The sequence below is a fragment of the Astatotilapia calliptera genome, chromosome 7 (genome assembly GCF_900246225.1).
Source record: "Astatotilapia calliptera chromosome 7, fAstCal1.2, whole genome shotgun sequence".
Lineage (NCBI taxonomy): Eukaryota > Metazoa > Chordata > Actinopteri > Cichliformes > Cichlidae > Astatotilapia > Astatotilapia calliptera.
In genome coordinates, this window is record NC_039308.1 from 67625902 (window position 1) to 67641713 (window position 15812).

A 15812-nucleotide genomic window follows, 5' to 3' on the forward strand; every position below is an offset into this window, starting at 1 on the left:
GTTAGCAGGTGACCTCGTGAGCTACAGCCTTAAGATTACAAACAGGCATGTCCCGCTTTTGTTCACTTTACATGATACTAGTTGTTCTGTGTGGTAATGCTATGTAAGCTTTGTATACAACACTTTTGTGGAATTACAGCCTGACCTCACTTCACACTGTAATACAGGTTTTTATGCTGAATTCCAGTCTCTAGTTGTCATGTCTACTGAGATATTATGACATGAATATGTGGAGATTTAGCTGCGTATAATCATAAGCACAGGTGTAATACTGCACAACATCAGAGCCACGACGTGCAGCACAAGCTGCAGTAAGAAGCGATGCTAAATATATTCACAACAGCTGTCTGGCCTTTTGAAAGAGTGTCCAGTTCTCAGCAGGTTCAGAATGAATCCACCCTGCTAGTGCTGGGCGACATGACGATATATATCGTGTGAATGACAGAAAAGTGTCTATTGTGCCATTTGTCTTCTATCGTTTCTAACCTAATTTTACAAATTGTTACATAAAATATATCATTAACCCTTTAAAGCTGGTCGGAGTGGGCACGCTCCATTTTGTGTGACTATTTTTAAATCTCTGTAGAACTGGAACCGTGTAAGCTAGCGCAATAATTTTTTAAGCATGTGAAACCGGAGGAGTTGTACTTACATCTTATGCCATCAGCTTGTCCTCGGCCATGGTTTCTTTCCACATAAAGCTTTGCAAAAACTGCATAAAAAGCACTTGCAGCAAGAAAAACAGAATATTCCAGAAACGCGCTTTGCCATCCGATCAGCTGTTCGTAACACTTCCTACATTGGAATAGACGTCAGCGCGAACGATCGCATGTCCGCCATTACCTGCCGGAAACCGGAAGTGACGTTGTGGACGTTCTGTCTGCAGCTTATTTATTTTCCAGCTCTATGAAACGTCTTTGAGTTTGCGAGGACCGCTCTCACGGCGGCCAGTAGTTGGCGGAGGAAGAGGTGGGTGAAGAGGAATCCCCCGTCATCTGGCCCGAGCAACGATAGCATGTTCTCCATGAGCTCGAGCGCGGTACCGCCACCCAAGCCTGACAGGTTGAGGAGCTTTTCGGCTCGTTCAGCGTCGGAGAGGGCATAGCGCCGAAGAAGCAGCTCTTTAAGGGCGGCGTATTTTGTGCAACTTTTTTGTATTCACAGTTTTGAGGGATAAACCTCTTAAATTTCTCTAACTAGAAATATATGTAAAAAAAACAAAACAAAAACAATTTTCAATTTTTTGTAGTTTATTGCACTTTTTTGCAATTTATGTAGTTACTTTGGACTTAATGCATACATATTATTAAAATTTGGGCTATAACGGTTACATTGATATATAGCAACTTGAAATGCTCACACAAATGGCTCTACAGCATGTAAAAAATATAATCTGGCAGACTTGGTTCTATGGCAGGTCTTAAAGGGTTAAATAGCCTGTGGCAAATGTATTAGTGTTGTCTTCTCACTATACATACTCTTAACTTTATGCAAGAGAAAATAAAGTATAAAAAAAAGATATTTTTGGCAAAGAAACTCCATCTTGTGGTTTTGCGACATGGTGCTGCTTTACGGTAACTCAAAACGATGGACGTGCGACAGGTTGCAGTTTCATGCCCGGACATGCAACAGGCAGAGACAGGCAGCCCAAGAAGAAGCACTTTTACCAAAAGAGGGGGTACGTCTGTGATTTGGTGACATTTTAGGTTCAACAGCACCAACACGGAGCAGAAGACGCCCATTTGCAAGCTATGCTATAAAACTATTCCAGGACCCGATGGCAACACAACAAATCTCTTCTATCACCTACAGAAGGTCCAGGAAAAAGAATACTCAAGAATCCAGAAAATTTGAGCTAAACCAAGCTGTGGAACGACGGGAGCAAGTTGGGAAAAGAAAAACTATACCAGCTGAAGATACAGCAGCCTTTCACACGAGGCCCTTATGAGAAAACGTCCCAGCGGCATAAACAAATCACAGGCGCCGTCTCGCGTTGCATTTGCAAAGGCATGGCCCTGTTTATGTAGTTGAGAAGGACGGCTTTCGTGACCTCGTCAAAGTCCTTGATCCGAGGTACGTTATGCCCGGTCGTAAGCACTTCAGTAAAGTCAAGTTGCCTCGCTTATATGACGCATGCTGGGCCAAAGTAGAGCAGGATGTTTGCAGTGTCGTGCATTAAGCCTTGGCTGCTGAGCTGTGGACGAGCAGAGATACGCAGCCCTGCATGAGCGTAACCATCCGCTTCATTAACGAAGACGCCGCGCTCGCTGTTTACAGACTGCGGACTTTCCAGATGACCGCAGGTCAGGTGGTATATCGTGATATATATCGTTATCGTGATATAAAATAATTCATATCATGATAAATATTTTTCCCATATCGCCCAGCACTACACCCTTCTTTTGTTTCCAGTAACTGTAATTATGGGACTGATTATATGGCTGTAATAATCACACGTCCTTGGGATTTCTTTGATTTTTCTATGTGCTAAATCATGCTGAAAACAGCTGATCAGAGCTGATTTACACACTGTGGTTTTAGCTGTGTGCCACCGTGTACCAGTACTGCTCCGAGTACCGCTCTGTTACTCACCTTTGCGTCTCACATACTCAGTTTTTCCCATTAAATCTGTTCCATTAGTGAAATATGTGTTTTTTCTCTCTTCTTTTTTGACGTAATAAAAGCCCCACCAGCCCTTAATTATGCATATTTTAGTAATACAATCCAAGTTAACGGTTCAAACATTAGTACATAATAAAACTCCCGAGGCTTTGCTTTTAATTTAATTCGTTCGTTTAAATTAATTTTTGGGGCATGCTTGTGCTTTTAGCTTGCTGCTCTGCAGAGGGGAGGGGGTGGAAATGAGAGAGAGTGAGAGAAAGGAGTGAGAGGGGGCGAGAACGTCGACATCAGGGTTTGCTCAGGGAGATCAATCTGTTACAGGTGTTTGTGCTGGATGGAGGCGCTGGCTGATGCATGATGGGAAAGGAGTTTACTAACCAACTGAACGCAGATGAAATTTTATCAGCTGTGTTTGAATGTTTGCATCAAACAAAACAACCGTCACAGAAATGAAGGAATGCAGAGTGACAGCGAGAAAGGACGGGCTGGTTGTGAGGAGCTGTAGACGAATCACGGAGGAGCGGGAGGAATACAGGGGCTGGGATAGAGGTGGGCATACAAGGGGCCCCTCGAAAGGCATGAGAGCACAATGAAGCCCAGTCAGTCAAAGGGCCAGTTCCATTTCTCTGCTCTCACCCCTCTATTAGACTGTGTGAGTGTGTGTGTGTGTGTGTGTGTGTGTGCGTGTGAGTGTGTGCGTGCGAGTGTGTGAGTGTGCGTGTGTGTGTGTGTGTGTGTGTGTGTGTGCGAGTGTGTGAGTGTGCGTGTGTGTGTGTGTGTGTGTGTGTGTGTGCGAGTGTGTGAGTGTGAGTGTGTGTGTGTGTGTGTGTGCGTGTGAGTGTGTGCGTGCGAGTGTGTGAGTGTGCGTGTGTGAGTGTGTGTGTGTGTGTGTGTGTGTGTGCGTGTGAGTGTGTGCGTGCGAGTGTGTGAGTGTGCGTGTGTGTGTGTGTGTGTGTGTGTGTGTGTGTGCGAGTGTGTGAGTGTGTGTGTGTGTGTGTGTGTGTGTGTGTGCGTGTGAGTGTGTGCGTGTGAGTGTGCGAGTGTGCGAGTGTGTGCGTGTGAGTGTGTGCGTGCGAGTGTGTGAGTGTGCGTGTGTGTGTGTGTGTGTGTGTGTGTGCGAGTGTGTGAGTGTGCGTGTGTGTGCGTGTGTGCGTGTGTGTGAGTGTGTGAGAGAGAGAGACATAGAAAAAGAATGTGTGCTCATGTTTGACTTTGCTGTGCCTGTGTGTCCATGTGCAAATGTTCAGCTGCAGGTCTATAGCTGTGCGTGTGCATGTGCACACGTGTGTGTGTGTGTGTTTGAAGCCAGTGTGGTACTGTACAATAGTTTGGGTCCCAGAGCGATCTGCTTTTCTGCTGCACAGACCAACCAGTCAGTGGTCTCCATTGATCTGCACCCCTTCACCACAGACACTCCCACCCACTGTGTGTGTGCGCGCACGTGCGTGTGTGTGTGCGCGCATGTGTGTGTGCACATCCCATTTTCTCCTATGAGCAGCCACATGCACGTGTACTTATGTTTCATACCACACCTTTGTGATAGTTGTGACCTGAAGCTTTTTGTGAAACGATGTTTGTATCTGTTCTTCAAAGTGTTTGCATATCTCAGGGTTTGTGCAGTTTTGTGTGTCTGTGTGTGCGCCTTTCCTTTTCCTGTTGGGCGGACACAGCAGAGAGCAGAAAGTAGAGAGGTGTGTGGAAGAGAGCAATTTACCCTCAAAACCCTCCTTCATTCCACAGCCACGCTTGCACACACACACGCACACGAACACACACACACGCGCGGCTCAGCTTGGCGGATGTAGGTTGTAATTACGGGACCCCCCGGCCTCCGTCTTTCTGTCTTTCCCCGACTTTGCCCTGCCGACCTCTCCCCCCCTTTGATCTGTTTCATGTCACCATTCACACACACATTTACACACCTCACTCTCTCCCTCACTCACACACACACTTTCTTCCCAACACTACCTTCTGTGTGTGCGTGCCTCCGTGTGTGTCTGAGCGCTGCTTTTTGTTGCAGCCAGCGTGTGGTCGTTAATTCACACAGGAGCCTCTTTTCTGGACGTTTGTTCTGAGAGCTTCTTCACCACCGCTCTGAACCGTTATCCTGGTTTCATCCTTTCTGATCTCTGTAAAACCACATCTGCACGTCGAATGTAAAGAATGTTGGTACAGTTTGTGTTTGTAGTCTGTTCGTTGTCAGAGAAAAGTTAACTAGTTTAAATATCACATGAATCAATGAGTATTTTAAGGATCAGTCTCTCTGTTGTGTGTCTGCCTCCTGGTGCCCCCCCCCCCCCCGTGTCACCTTTTTCCTCCCTTCTGCTCGTCCTCGACCCTCAGCTTGTCGTCTTCTCTTTCTCGAGGGACAGAGAGGTTTAATAGACGAGTAATTATTCTCCAGCACTCGCGCTCTGTTCAGGTGAAACCACAGAGATGAGGCGACCAGCTGTATTTCTGTGTGCGCCCACATATTCTACACATATCAGAGAGAGGTGGGTCATGTTGGCGACTGCTGTCAGGCCTCACATCTACACCAGCTCTGAATGAAACACATTAGATTAAATGTCTTCGGGTGAGAAGCTTGCGTTGCCTCTCTCGGTACCATTTTATCTCCCTGTTTGAAGCAGAGATGCTGTAATCATTTGGTCAGAATCACAATCAGGACGTCCGGGTGGGTGAAAACAGTCACATAAAACACGTTGCAGTTAATGTCTGCTCAGTTGTCTTTGTTGTTTTGGTTTGCTCGTCTTTAGTCGTTGGCTGCATGTGTTTGTGCATATTTATGCACATCACTCGGTCGTGTACGTGTCTGTCCCAGTGTGTATTCTCTGTTTCTCCTGCCGTCTGTGCCACTAATCCCTGAGTGTGTCAGTAATGGCAGGTCCAGGTGTTCTGCTCTGCTCTGCTCCTCCCTCGGGGACTCCTCTTCAGTGTGTGTGTGTGCGTCTCTCATGGGGGGGTTTAAGAGTTGCGAGTAGGGGGCTGTCCAGGATCCCATTTTCCAGAAGGGGAGCGCTGGGCTGGCAGTACCCGCCTCTCACAGCTTGCTCTCGGGTTTCCCCTGGGCACAAGACCACCCCCCCTCTGCTGTTGCCCCCCCGGGACGTCAGGAGCCTCTCTGTCTCTTTATCCCTCATTTTTCCTGCTCTCTCCTCTGATCCCTCACTTGGAAGCCTCAGTTACTTTGCTCTAGATGGAGAGGCTTGTAAACACTGCGTGCATGTGTATTTGTGTTACATATAGAGAGATGAGTGTGTTTGTTTACCTGAGTCTATGTGTGTAACTGTGTTTGAGTTTTCAACGGCAAGCTCCAGCTGCCTGCATCACTTATTTATAGGTCCCACGTACGCGTAGGCGAATGTGGGAGGACCTGTGTGTGTGTGTGTGTGTGTGTGTGTGTGTGTGTGTGTGTTGTTGATACATCAGTCACATCCATTTATAGCAGATGCAGTTTGTTTAAAATGATGAATGCACACATGATCCTGTGTGTGGTTCTCACTAAACACTAATTATCCGTTATTATTCACAAGGCAACACTAACAATGCTTTGAAATATAACTTGGCTCCTCGTATAACTGTGTGTATTATTGCAGCTATGTGGGTGTTTCAGTAAATGTCCAAGAGCCTCCTTGTATGTTTGTGTGTGTGTGTGTGTGTGTGTGTGTGTGTGTGTGTGTGTGTGTGTGTGTGTGTGTGTGTGTGTGTGTGTGACTCAGGTGAATGTGTTTCTAGGTTAGTGAGCGGTCTGCCAGTCCACCAAACCTCATTCTTATAAATAGATGATATGGCCGCCGGCATGCACACAATGGGATCACACCACTCTGTGTGTGTGTCTTCATGAAAACACGTGCATATGTTGTGTATGTGTGCGTTGGCACGGTGTTGTTGTTTGTCTAACACTCTGCCTGACAGCTGGTTCTCATTTCTGAGTGAACAAACAGCAGACGAGATGGACGGAGGGACGAGGAGCTCGCCGCACGGGGAACGCAGCCGCCGACTCTCCCGGTTTAGGTGCCTCGCTCGGCGTTTTCGACTGAGAGTTGATGAAGTAAATATGCAAAGGGAAACGGGGCACGGTGAGATTAAAGGAGAAGGAGTCTGAAGATGGAGAGGATACAAAAAAAGAGGGAAGTGTGGTTAAGAGGAAGCAGATGTGAGACCTCCTCTGCCACATGCTGCGTGGGAGAGACAGACCAGACGTGTACCTCTTTATGTACGCGGCTTTTTTCCATCACTTTATTGGCTTCTTGATTGCCATCAAAGACGATGTTTCCAAGCACGCTGTATTTGTGGCGCTGCTGGTCGTATCGATGGCAGTAATGTCACAGGTTCTTACTCTGATAGCCCCTAAAATGCGCTCGCATACATTTTGAAAGCTCATTTAGCAGCTGAACCACAGAGCTGAGCGCGTTAATCCTCACATACTTCTTTATGTGCATTTCAGTATTTGTTTGTATGACCTGCGCTGACCTTGTCTTAGATTGTTGAGCTGCTCTGTGTGTGTGTAATGCACTATTTGATATTTGTGTAGCGTTTTTTATGCTGTATACTCGGGGCAAACTTGTCATCTGCCAGCCCGCTGTCCACCCACCCCCATCCTTAGCCCCCTGCCCCTAACCTTCTGCCCTCAAACACACTTGCACACACACACAAACACACACTGCCCATATGGAGCAGTTGGCGCCCAAAAGCGTCCAAAGCAGCCGGACCCATTCCCAGGGCAGGAGGTGAGGGTCCCCGTCGCCTGCTTAGAGCGTGTGAATGCATGTGTTTCTGTGCGTGTCCATCCGTCGTGTTCTCGCGGGCTCGAGCCCCGGACAGACTGCCGCAGCGTCCTCTCTGTCTGTCCACGCTGTCTGTCCTTGCTGTAGCTCGTGCGCGTATCCATTTGTGTGCGTTTTTCCCGACAGACTGCGTCCCGTGTGAGCTGCGAGGACAGCAGCAGAGGACTGTGGGTCCTCGGAGCGTAGGCCAGGGATGCAGCCGGGTCCGCATATGTGTAAACCGCTTCACCAGTTGAGTGTGTGTGTGTGTGGGGGGGTGCATGCTCAAGAGAAAGAGTCAGAAGCTGGTCATGATTTTATCTGCGGTACTCGCTGGTTATGAAAATAAGACGAAGCATTGTTAGTTTCACTCCAACAATCTGACTGGTCAAAGTAAAAGTCCTACTGTGCAAATCTCGATGCATGGCAACCAGTCAGCTAAGCACAGCTGACTGGTTGCCATGTCAACTCGCATGCTAATCACAGAGCCAGGTAGGGATCTTTCTTCTATTGTCTTGTTTGGCTGTGCCGATTGGCTAGTGCAGCATGTGGGACAAAGCGTCCGATTATTGCTGCACGTTAAGGCTCGTACGTTACTGTCAAGTCACGACTGCGACTCCACGTCCAACATCACAGCCAAGCAAAGTAATAAGCAGCCTCCCTCAGTAAATGCGATCAAGCCTGCTTTTTCGGAGCAAAACACACAAATTGTGCAATTTATTAGTGAAATGTAATCGTCAGGTGTATGCTGCGGCCCGTCGAAATGATTTTCAACATGGGTCTGAGACGATGCTGTTATTTTAAGCTGCAGGATGTTGTTCACGTGAACGAAGGGTGCACGAATGATGACACGTTTCTCATCAAACTTCAGTGTGGGATTTTGAGTCAGGCTTTAATTGTGTTTGTGTGCATATGTGAGATGGTCAGAGCCAGAATGAGTGTGTGCTGGGCTGCCCAGAGTGAGCCAAGGGTGGAAGTTGTTTTTCTGCCCCCTGTGGTGAGTGTGTGTGCACGCCTGGGGCAGCCTGGGGCCATCGGAGGGGGCCTAGGGAGCGGATGGAGGCAGGATGAAGAGGGAGAGAGGGATGGAGGGATAAGGTCAGCGGGGGTCTTGTGGGGTAAAGGTGCAGGTCTGGGCTGATGGCCAGCCTCAAAGGTGGAGTGGAGAGTTGGACTGGGAGGAACTGGGCCGTAAGGAAGAGAGGGGGAGAACAAGTCTGTACCTGGGATGCTTGGAATAGCAGCCCTGTCCGACTTTCTCTCATCCACTCATGCAAAATTAGAATTAAAGAGAATATTCGACCATACCAGCTCACTGGTGTCCTTCACTCCAATTTATGCTTTTTTATTTGAATAATATTTTATTCTGACAGCTAATTGGGAGGTTAACCTAACAGATGACTTTTTTATTCATTGATAATATCACTTCAGTATCTTAGGCAGTTTCAGCTTTCGTAGCAGCCTTGGGACCTGAAAGCCTTTTGCTGCTACCAGCTGAGCGTCTTTGATTCAAACATCAAAGACGTATAAAAGAGCGAAAGCCTGACGTACATGGATTGTATTTCCATTTCAGGCATTTAGCCGACATCGTTATCCGGGGCTAGCTAAATGAACCCGAGTTGTTCTTGGCTGTCAGCTCATTGACTCATTTCATCAGTCGCTGCACCGCAGCCACACATGCGATATTTCAGATGTACCTGCTGGTTTTTATTTTTAGGGTTTCCAGTAATTATCGGCAGCTCTAATCGTTGCATACGAAGACCTCGACGTCTCCAAAGTTTCTTTTAAATGTAGATTTTGCGGCTTTGATCAGATTTCTCTGTGTGTGTGACAGTTATGACAAACTTGCTGAATTTGGATGGGGGAGGCAGGAACATAAAGTCGATCAGCGTGTGTGTCTCTTCATTACAGCGTTTCACCGAGGCTGCGTCCTCCACACGTTGCCGCGCTGTCTAGCCTATTAGAGAGACACGCGGGGAGTGTGGGTGTGTTGTTTGCATGTGTCTGTTTGTGCGCTCGTCTGTCATTTCAGGTAGACTCGGGCGGTCCGTTAACTTTCTGTCTGCTCTTTTCCATCTTTTAGTGCACACCCATAGGTCCTCTCCTCTCCTCGTTTTCGTCTCCTCTTTCATCCCACCATCTTTTCTCTCTCTTTTGGAGTTCAGAGTCCGTCCATCTGGAACATCCTCCCCCGCCTTCTCTCCCTCGGTCCCGTCCAGGCCGAGACACGGGGGTGAAGGCCAACACCAGTAGGGGAGGAACGGTGGGAGAGATGGAGGGACAGAGGGAGAGATGTCAGTGCTATAATGAGTAACAACATGAAAGGTGACGGAGGGAGGGAGTGGAAGAGAGATGAAGACGGAAGAGGAGAGGGACTGCTGAGGACAGAGGGAGGGAGGAAGAATAGAGGGAATGGATGGGAAAGGAGAAGACTGCAGAGTGAGAGATAAAGCGGAGCGGAGCGGTTGGGGCCCCGTGGTCGCTCCGCTCGTTCGTTTTCATTCGCCAGAGAAGAACAGAGAGGAGGAGGAGGAGACGGGGGCAGGAACAGCGTGTGTCGGCGTCCGCCTGTTTCTCTTATTTTTTCTCCTTCAACACTTTCTCTACTCCCCCCACCCCATCCGTCCTCCTCATCTCGCCTCCTCTCGAGGTTTCTTCTCTAATTTAACTTTTCATTGAAATTTTCTTCGCCCCCCCTCCCCGTCCTCCAGTTTCTCCCAGTTTGCCACGCGGCCTTGTCTTGCCAGGTCCCCTCGTGGCCGACTGACAAAGGCGCCGTTAAAAAGCCGTGTGATCCTCCATTTTAGCGCCAGCCACGCTAGTCAGAGGATTAGGGCTCTTTAATGACGCTAATCTCTCCTCCCCTTCTTTCGCGACACCCCCCCCTCAAAAAGTGATTTCACCCTCTTGCTCGAACTAAATCTCCGCGGTGCAATCTCCCCTCCTGTCTCTGTTCAGCCACTTTCCCACCTCAGAAGCGTTACCACTGACTGACTCATACATGCCTTTAATGACCAGCGTGCGTCCACACAGACTTTTCTTTTGAAGGGGTGGCTGGGGGTTATTTACTTCCTTTTTGCCACTTTTCTCACACGTCTGTAAGGTGGCGAGCACACACTCACTCCTTTTCTTTATCTCCACCCGAGTCGTGTTTGACAGAGAATGAGTGAGACGGCGTCAGTAAGCGTTCTGAGTCCTGTGTCCTGTGGAGTGACAGCAGAGCCTTAAATACGGTTGTCTGTTGATGTCCGTGGAGGCTGAACTTCAGTGACACATGAAGAACTTTTTTGTCACAGTAGCAGTTATTGGGGGTTTTGCCCCCCATCATGAGACCGTGAGTTCCACTCAGTCCATTATACTGGTTCTGGTCCATTTGGAGAATCTCCCACTCATGAATCTGTCACACTAAGTAATCCCAGAATCTAAGTCTCACAGAATCCTATTTGCTCATCGCCGTGCCGACATTTACCCCACGGTCGATTCATCACACTGTTTCCACTCCCTCTCAGTGAGACACAATCCACAGCAGAGCCGCCACACACACATTGTAGATGGTTGGTGCGTGTGCACATAGAATAGAATAGAATAGAATAGAATAGAATAGAATTCAACTTTATTGTCATTGCACATGCACAGGTACAGGGCAACGAAATGCAGTTTGCATCCATCCAGAAGTGCTTTAGTGCTATAGATATATTACAATATATATTAGCAATAATATGTGAGTATATTACAGAAATGGGTCTATTATGGTATGTTATAATGTACACGGTATGAAGTATGTTGTGAATATTCTATAACTAAGTATGTACAGGCTGTAGTGAGTACAAGCTATGTACAGGATATGAACAGGATATAAATATGAAAAACTATACAGAATATGAAATAAATAACTTTACAGAATCTGAGATATACAGCTATACAGAAATGGGAACTATGCAAGTTGTAAACAGTTGTAGGATTAAAGATTATCGAATGTACAGAATGATTATTTACACAGAGCTATACAGTAGTGCAGTTAAGATAAGTGAGGGTGTAGATAGTTTCTACAGAGGCTGTATAAAGTGTGTGCGTGCGGGCATGTGCGTGTGTGTGTGTGTGTGCACGCATGTGGATGCGTGTGCATGTGTGTGTCCGTGCGTGCATGTGGATGCGTGTGCACGTGCGGGTGTGTGTGTGCACATGGGCGTGTGTGCATGTGTGTGTGCGGGTGTGCATGTGCACGTGTGTGCGTGTGCGGGTGTGTGTGTGCACATGTGCGTGCGTGCATGTGTGTGTGCGTGTGCACGCGTGCGTGTGCGGGTGTGTGTGTGCACATGTGTGTGCGTGCATGTGTGTGCGTGCATGTGTGTGTGCGTGTGCACATGTGCGTGCGTGCATGTGCGTGCGTGCATGTGCGTGCGTGCATGTGCGTGCGTGCGTGCATGTGTGTGTGCTGGGAGAGATTTCTAAAACGATCAAACTTGTGTAACGCACACAGGGCGTCGGGCTGCAGAAATATTGCGCTCGTAGTGAATCTTGGCACAAATGTCTTCTCTGTGATTGGTTGCTGGCCCAGTTGATAAAGCCGTCAGATAAAAGCAAAGACAACAACGTCTCCTTTCCTCTCTGATCTCCTCGCTCCTTTACATTTTTCAGGCAAATGCTAAATAGCCACGCTGTGCTCCGTCGCAGAGCGCACAAAGAGAAACAGAACAATATCAAGCATTATTCAGCCCTCTCTTTTGTCGCCTCAAATCCATTCTGAAGTGTCTATTAAAGGAGTCGTGGCCTTTTTGTCGCCTCTGTGCCAGACTGCACAGGAGGGAGAAAGAAGGAGAGCGAGGGAGGAAAACAGGAAAAGAGCAGTGCATAATCTCCTATGTATGACAGATAAAGGGAGTGAATATCGCCATCTTTCCGCTCTGCTCTCCACATCATCTAATCGCTTTTGCGACGTTTCAATCTGCCAAGGCCCTAATGAAAATATGATGAGGCGGATCTATGGTCCTCGGGGACAGACGGAGGTACGGGGGAGGAGGGAGGCGAGGAGGAGGGAACGAGGGAGAACGAAGGGAGAGAAAATACACTCTGTCCTTATTTCTGGGCTCCTTCGGGGATACGTAGTTCTTGGAGCTTTCTATTTAGATGTTGCTGATGCCCGAGCGGCTCTGGTTCTCTCTCTACCCTCAGTTTCGTTCCATCCTCCTGTTTTCGTCTTTGTATTTGAATGTTTTTACCTTCCGCAGACTCTTTCTCCCCTTTTGCCTTCCAAGAAAGGTGAAAGTGTTGTTTCCCCGCTGTTTCTGACGGGGTTAGTTTTTACTCGCTGATCTGCAACTGTGATTTTAAAAAAGGGGGGCGCAGTACTCCTTGTAAACTTTCTGTGTCTCCCTGTCTCAGACGGTGATGATGACCCAGCAGGTTTATCCTGGGTGCCTTCCTCGCCCTCCAGTAAGGATGTGGCATCGCCTTCGCAGATACCCGATGGCTGCTGTGACCTTGGCATGGCCACTGGCGGCGAGGAGGAGGGAGGAGCGGGCCTGCCGTACCCGTGCCAGTTCTGTGACAAGTCCTTCAGGTACCACGTTCAGATGTTTGGCTTCGGAAACGTCTGCAGGTAGTAGAAGGAAACGGTAACACGTTCAGATGCATCTCCATGCTTATGAAAATCAGCGTGCATTCTCAGTATCGCCATGGTAACACACGGACCACTAAGGCAAACAGTAAAGGGAGTGAGGTGAATACGTTTCTCACTCACCTCTCGGGGGACTGAGTCAAGAACCATTTTAAGAACAGCTGTCACGCACACACCGTCATCATCATCATCATCCTCTGTATTACCCACTCTGTCCTCGCTAGCGTCCTTTTCCAACCAACGCTTTGTAAAGACGGTTCGTAGATGTCTGATACATCCAGTTACTTTGACACGGTGCTTTTGTTAAATCACTGTAAGTGTTGCTGCAATAACACAATAAACGTTGTTGCTGGTCTCTCTCAGCCGCCTGAGCTACTTGAAGCGACACGAGCAGATCCACAGCGACAAGCTGCCTTTCAAGTGCACCTTCTGCAGCCGTCTGTTTAAACACAAGCGGAGCCGAGACCGCCACGTCAAGCTCCACACAGGTACGTCCGGACATCTCGCCTGAGACGAGCTGCTGGCCAGCGTTTCAGTTCTCCGGCACGTCTTCTATCCCTGTTTTTAATCCTACATGTCAGGATTGTCTGAGAACTACAAACTATGATGTTTGTGAAGTTGTTATTCGATGAAGCAGAGAGGAAGGAAAACTGTAGGTCTAGTTTCTGCTTTAACATCATCAGTGAAGCTTTTGCCTTTCAATGATTCAGGAGATAAGAAGTACAGCTGTCAGGAGTGTGAGGCTGCTTTCTCTCGCTCTGATCACCTAAAGATCCACCTGAAGACGCACAGGTAACTGCTTCTGAACCTGTCAGCACAATAAAGCGCTCAGAATCGGTGCTGATTCTTGTTTCAATGCCCCGCCCAGCTCCAGCAAACCGTTTAAGTGCAGTGTGTGTAAGCGTGGCTTTTCCTCCACCTCGTCGCTGCAGAGCCACATGCAGGTAAGTGTTACCTGTGGCACTGACCATGAGGTGCACTGCACGACTGCATGCGAGTATTGTTCCTGCACGTGCGTCCTCGCGTCTGAATGTCTGACTCCGCAGGCTCACCGTAAGAACAGAGAGCATCTCGCTCTGAGGAGCGAGAGAGATGGAGGAAAGAAGGGAGCGGGAGGAGACGGCGACCTGGAGCAGGACCTGTACATGTGCGATTACTGCGAGGAGACGTTCAGTCAGACCGACGAGCTGGAAAAACACGTCCTGACCAGACACCCCCAGCTGTCGGACCGGGCCGACCTGCAGTGCATCCACTGTCCTGAGATCTTCCTTGACGAGGCTTCGCTCCTCACGCATATTGAAACGCAGCACGCTAACCGCAAACACAAGTACTGCAGAGCTTTACCTCTCAATCTTCTCCGCTCACCACTTTGATAACCATTACTCACCTCTGGCCTTTTCTGTGTCCACAGATGCCCGGTCTGCTCGGAGCAGTTCCCCTCCGTCGAGGACGTGTACTGCCACCTAGACAGCCATCGCCAGCCCGATTCGTCTAATCACAGCGCTGCCAGTCCCGACCCAGCGCTGGGCAGCGTCGCCTCAATGAGCTCAGCCACTCCAGACTCCAGCGCCAGCCTGGAGAGAGGCTCCACCCCCGACTCCACACTAAAGCACGGCCAGGGCAGCGAACGCAGCCGCAGGAGAGGCGGCGATACCGGCGAGGACGTGGGGATAAACCTGGGCCATCAAGGCGGAGGTGCGTTAGCCACTTATCTCCAAAGTAACTGCACAGTTACCAGTTAGTCTCACTAAAGTACCCTTTGTGTCTGTGCAGGCGGGGGAGGATCCTGGGGTAAAGTGACGTACTCTTGCCCTTACTGCTCAAAGAGAGACTTCCACAGTCTGGCAGTGCTGGAGATCCACTTGAAGACCATCCATGCAGATAAGCCGCAACAGAGCCACACGTGTCAGCTCTGCTTGGAAACTCTGCCGACGCTCTACAACCTCAACGAGCACGTGCGCAAAGCTCACCGTGCGAGCGGAGGAACGGTGGGTGCGGCGGCGGCGGCTTTTCCTCTGCTGCAGTTCACCAACGTCACGGCGTTCCACTGCAACTACTGTCCCGACATGTTCGGGGACATCAACTCTCTGCAAGAGCACATCAGGGTTTCCCACTGCCTGCCCGGTGGCATCATGGCAGGATCCACCACACTAGGTGTGTTTAACCCTTTAAAGCCGGTCGGAGCGGACACGCTCTGTTTTGCGTAACTATTTTTAAATCCCGGTAGCTCTGCAACCACGTAAGCTAGTGCAATAAAAAATTTTGCATATGAAACCGGAGGAGTTGTACTTACATCTGATGCCATCAGCTTGTCCTCGGTCACAGTTTCCTTCCACATATAGCTTTGCAAAACTGCATAAAAAGCACTTGCAGCAACACAAACATAATATTCCAGAAACACGCTTTGCCGATCCGATCAGCTGTTTGTAACACTTCCTACGTTGGAATAGACGTCAGCGCAAACTATCGCATGTCCGCCATGACCTTCCCGAAACCGGAAGTGACATCATTGTCGCGGAAATGTAGTTTTTTACCATCAGGGCCTCATGAGCTTACACTTGTGTTTTTAAAAGTTATGTTTGACTTTATGACTTTCTGTGTCGTTTCTGGGATGCTGAGGACTCATATTGCACTGCTTTAAATAGTTTATTTTGATGCTTATGCTGCTTTTTTATAATATTTATTTTCGTTTTTCCTGCAGTATATAAAAATTGGTGTATTTCAAAAATAAAACTATGAAGACACTCAAAATAAATTTCCTGTGGTGGGAAACTATCTTGTGCAACTTTTTTGTATTTACAGTTTTG

General features: G+C 48.5%; 1 protein-coding gene across 6 annotated transcripts in view; it reads left to right on the forward strand.

Annotated features, from left to right (window-relative positions):
* znf423 (zinc finger protein 423) overlaps positions 1–15812 on the forward strand; it is a 129571-nt gene that overhangs the window by 48493 nt on the left and 65266 nt on the right. For all 6 annotated transcript variants that reach the window (XR_003272996.1, XR_003272997.1, XR_003272998.1 and 3 more), the window contains exons 4-10: positions 12771–12948; positions 13369–13493; positions 13716–13797; positions 13874–13949; positions 14052–14332; positions 14417–14700; positions 14779–15159. Coding sequence is in view for 3 of the 6 variants with exons in the window: in XM_026176815.1 (XP_026032600.1) it covers positions 12771–12948; positions 13369–13493; positions 13716–13797; positions 13874–13949; positions 14052–14332; positions 14417–14700; positions 14779–15159 (1407 nt within the window). In the remaining 3 variants the exon portion in view is untranslated. The remainder of the gene's footprint in view (positions 1–12770; positions 12949–13368; positions 13494–13715; positions 13798–13873; positions 13950–14051; positions 14333–14416; positions 14701–14778; positions 15160–15812) is intronic.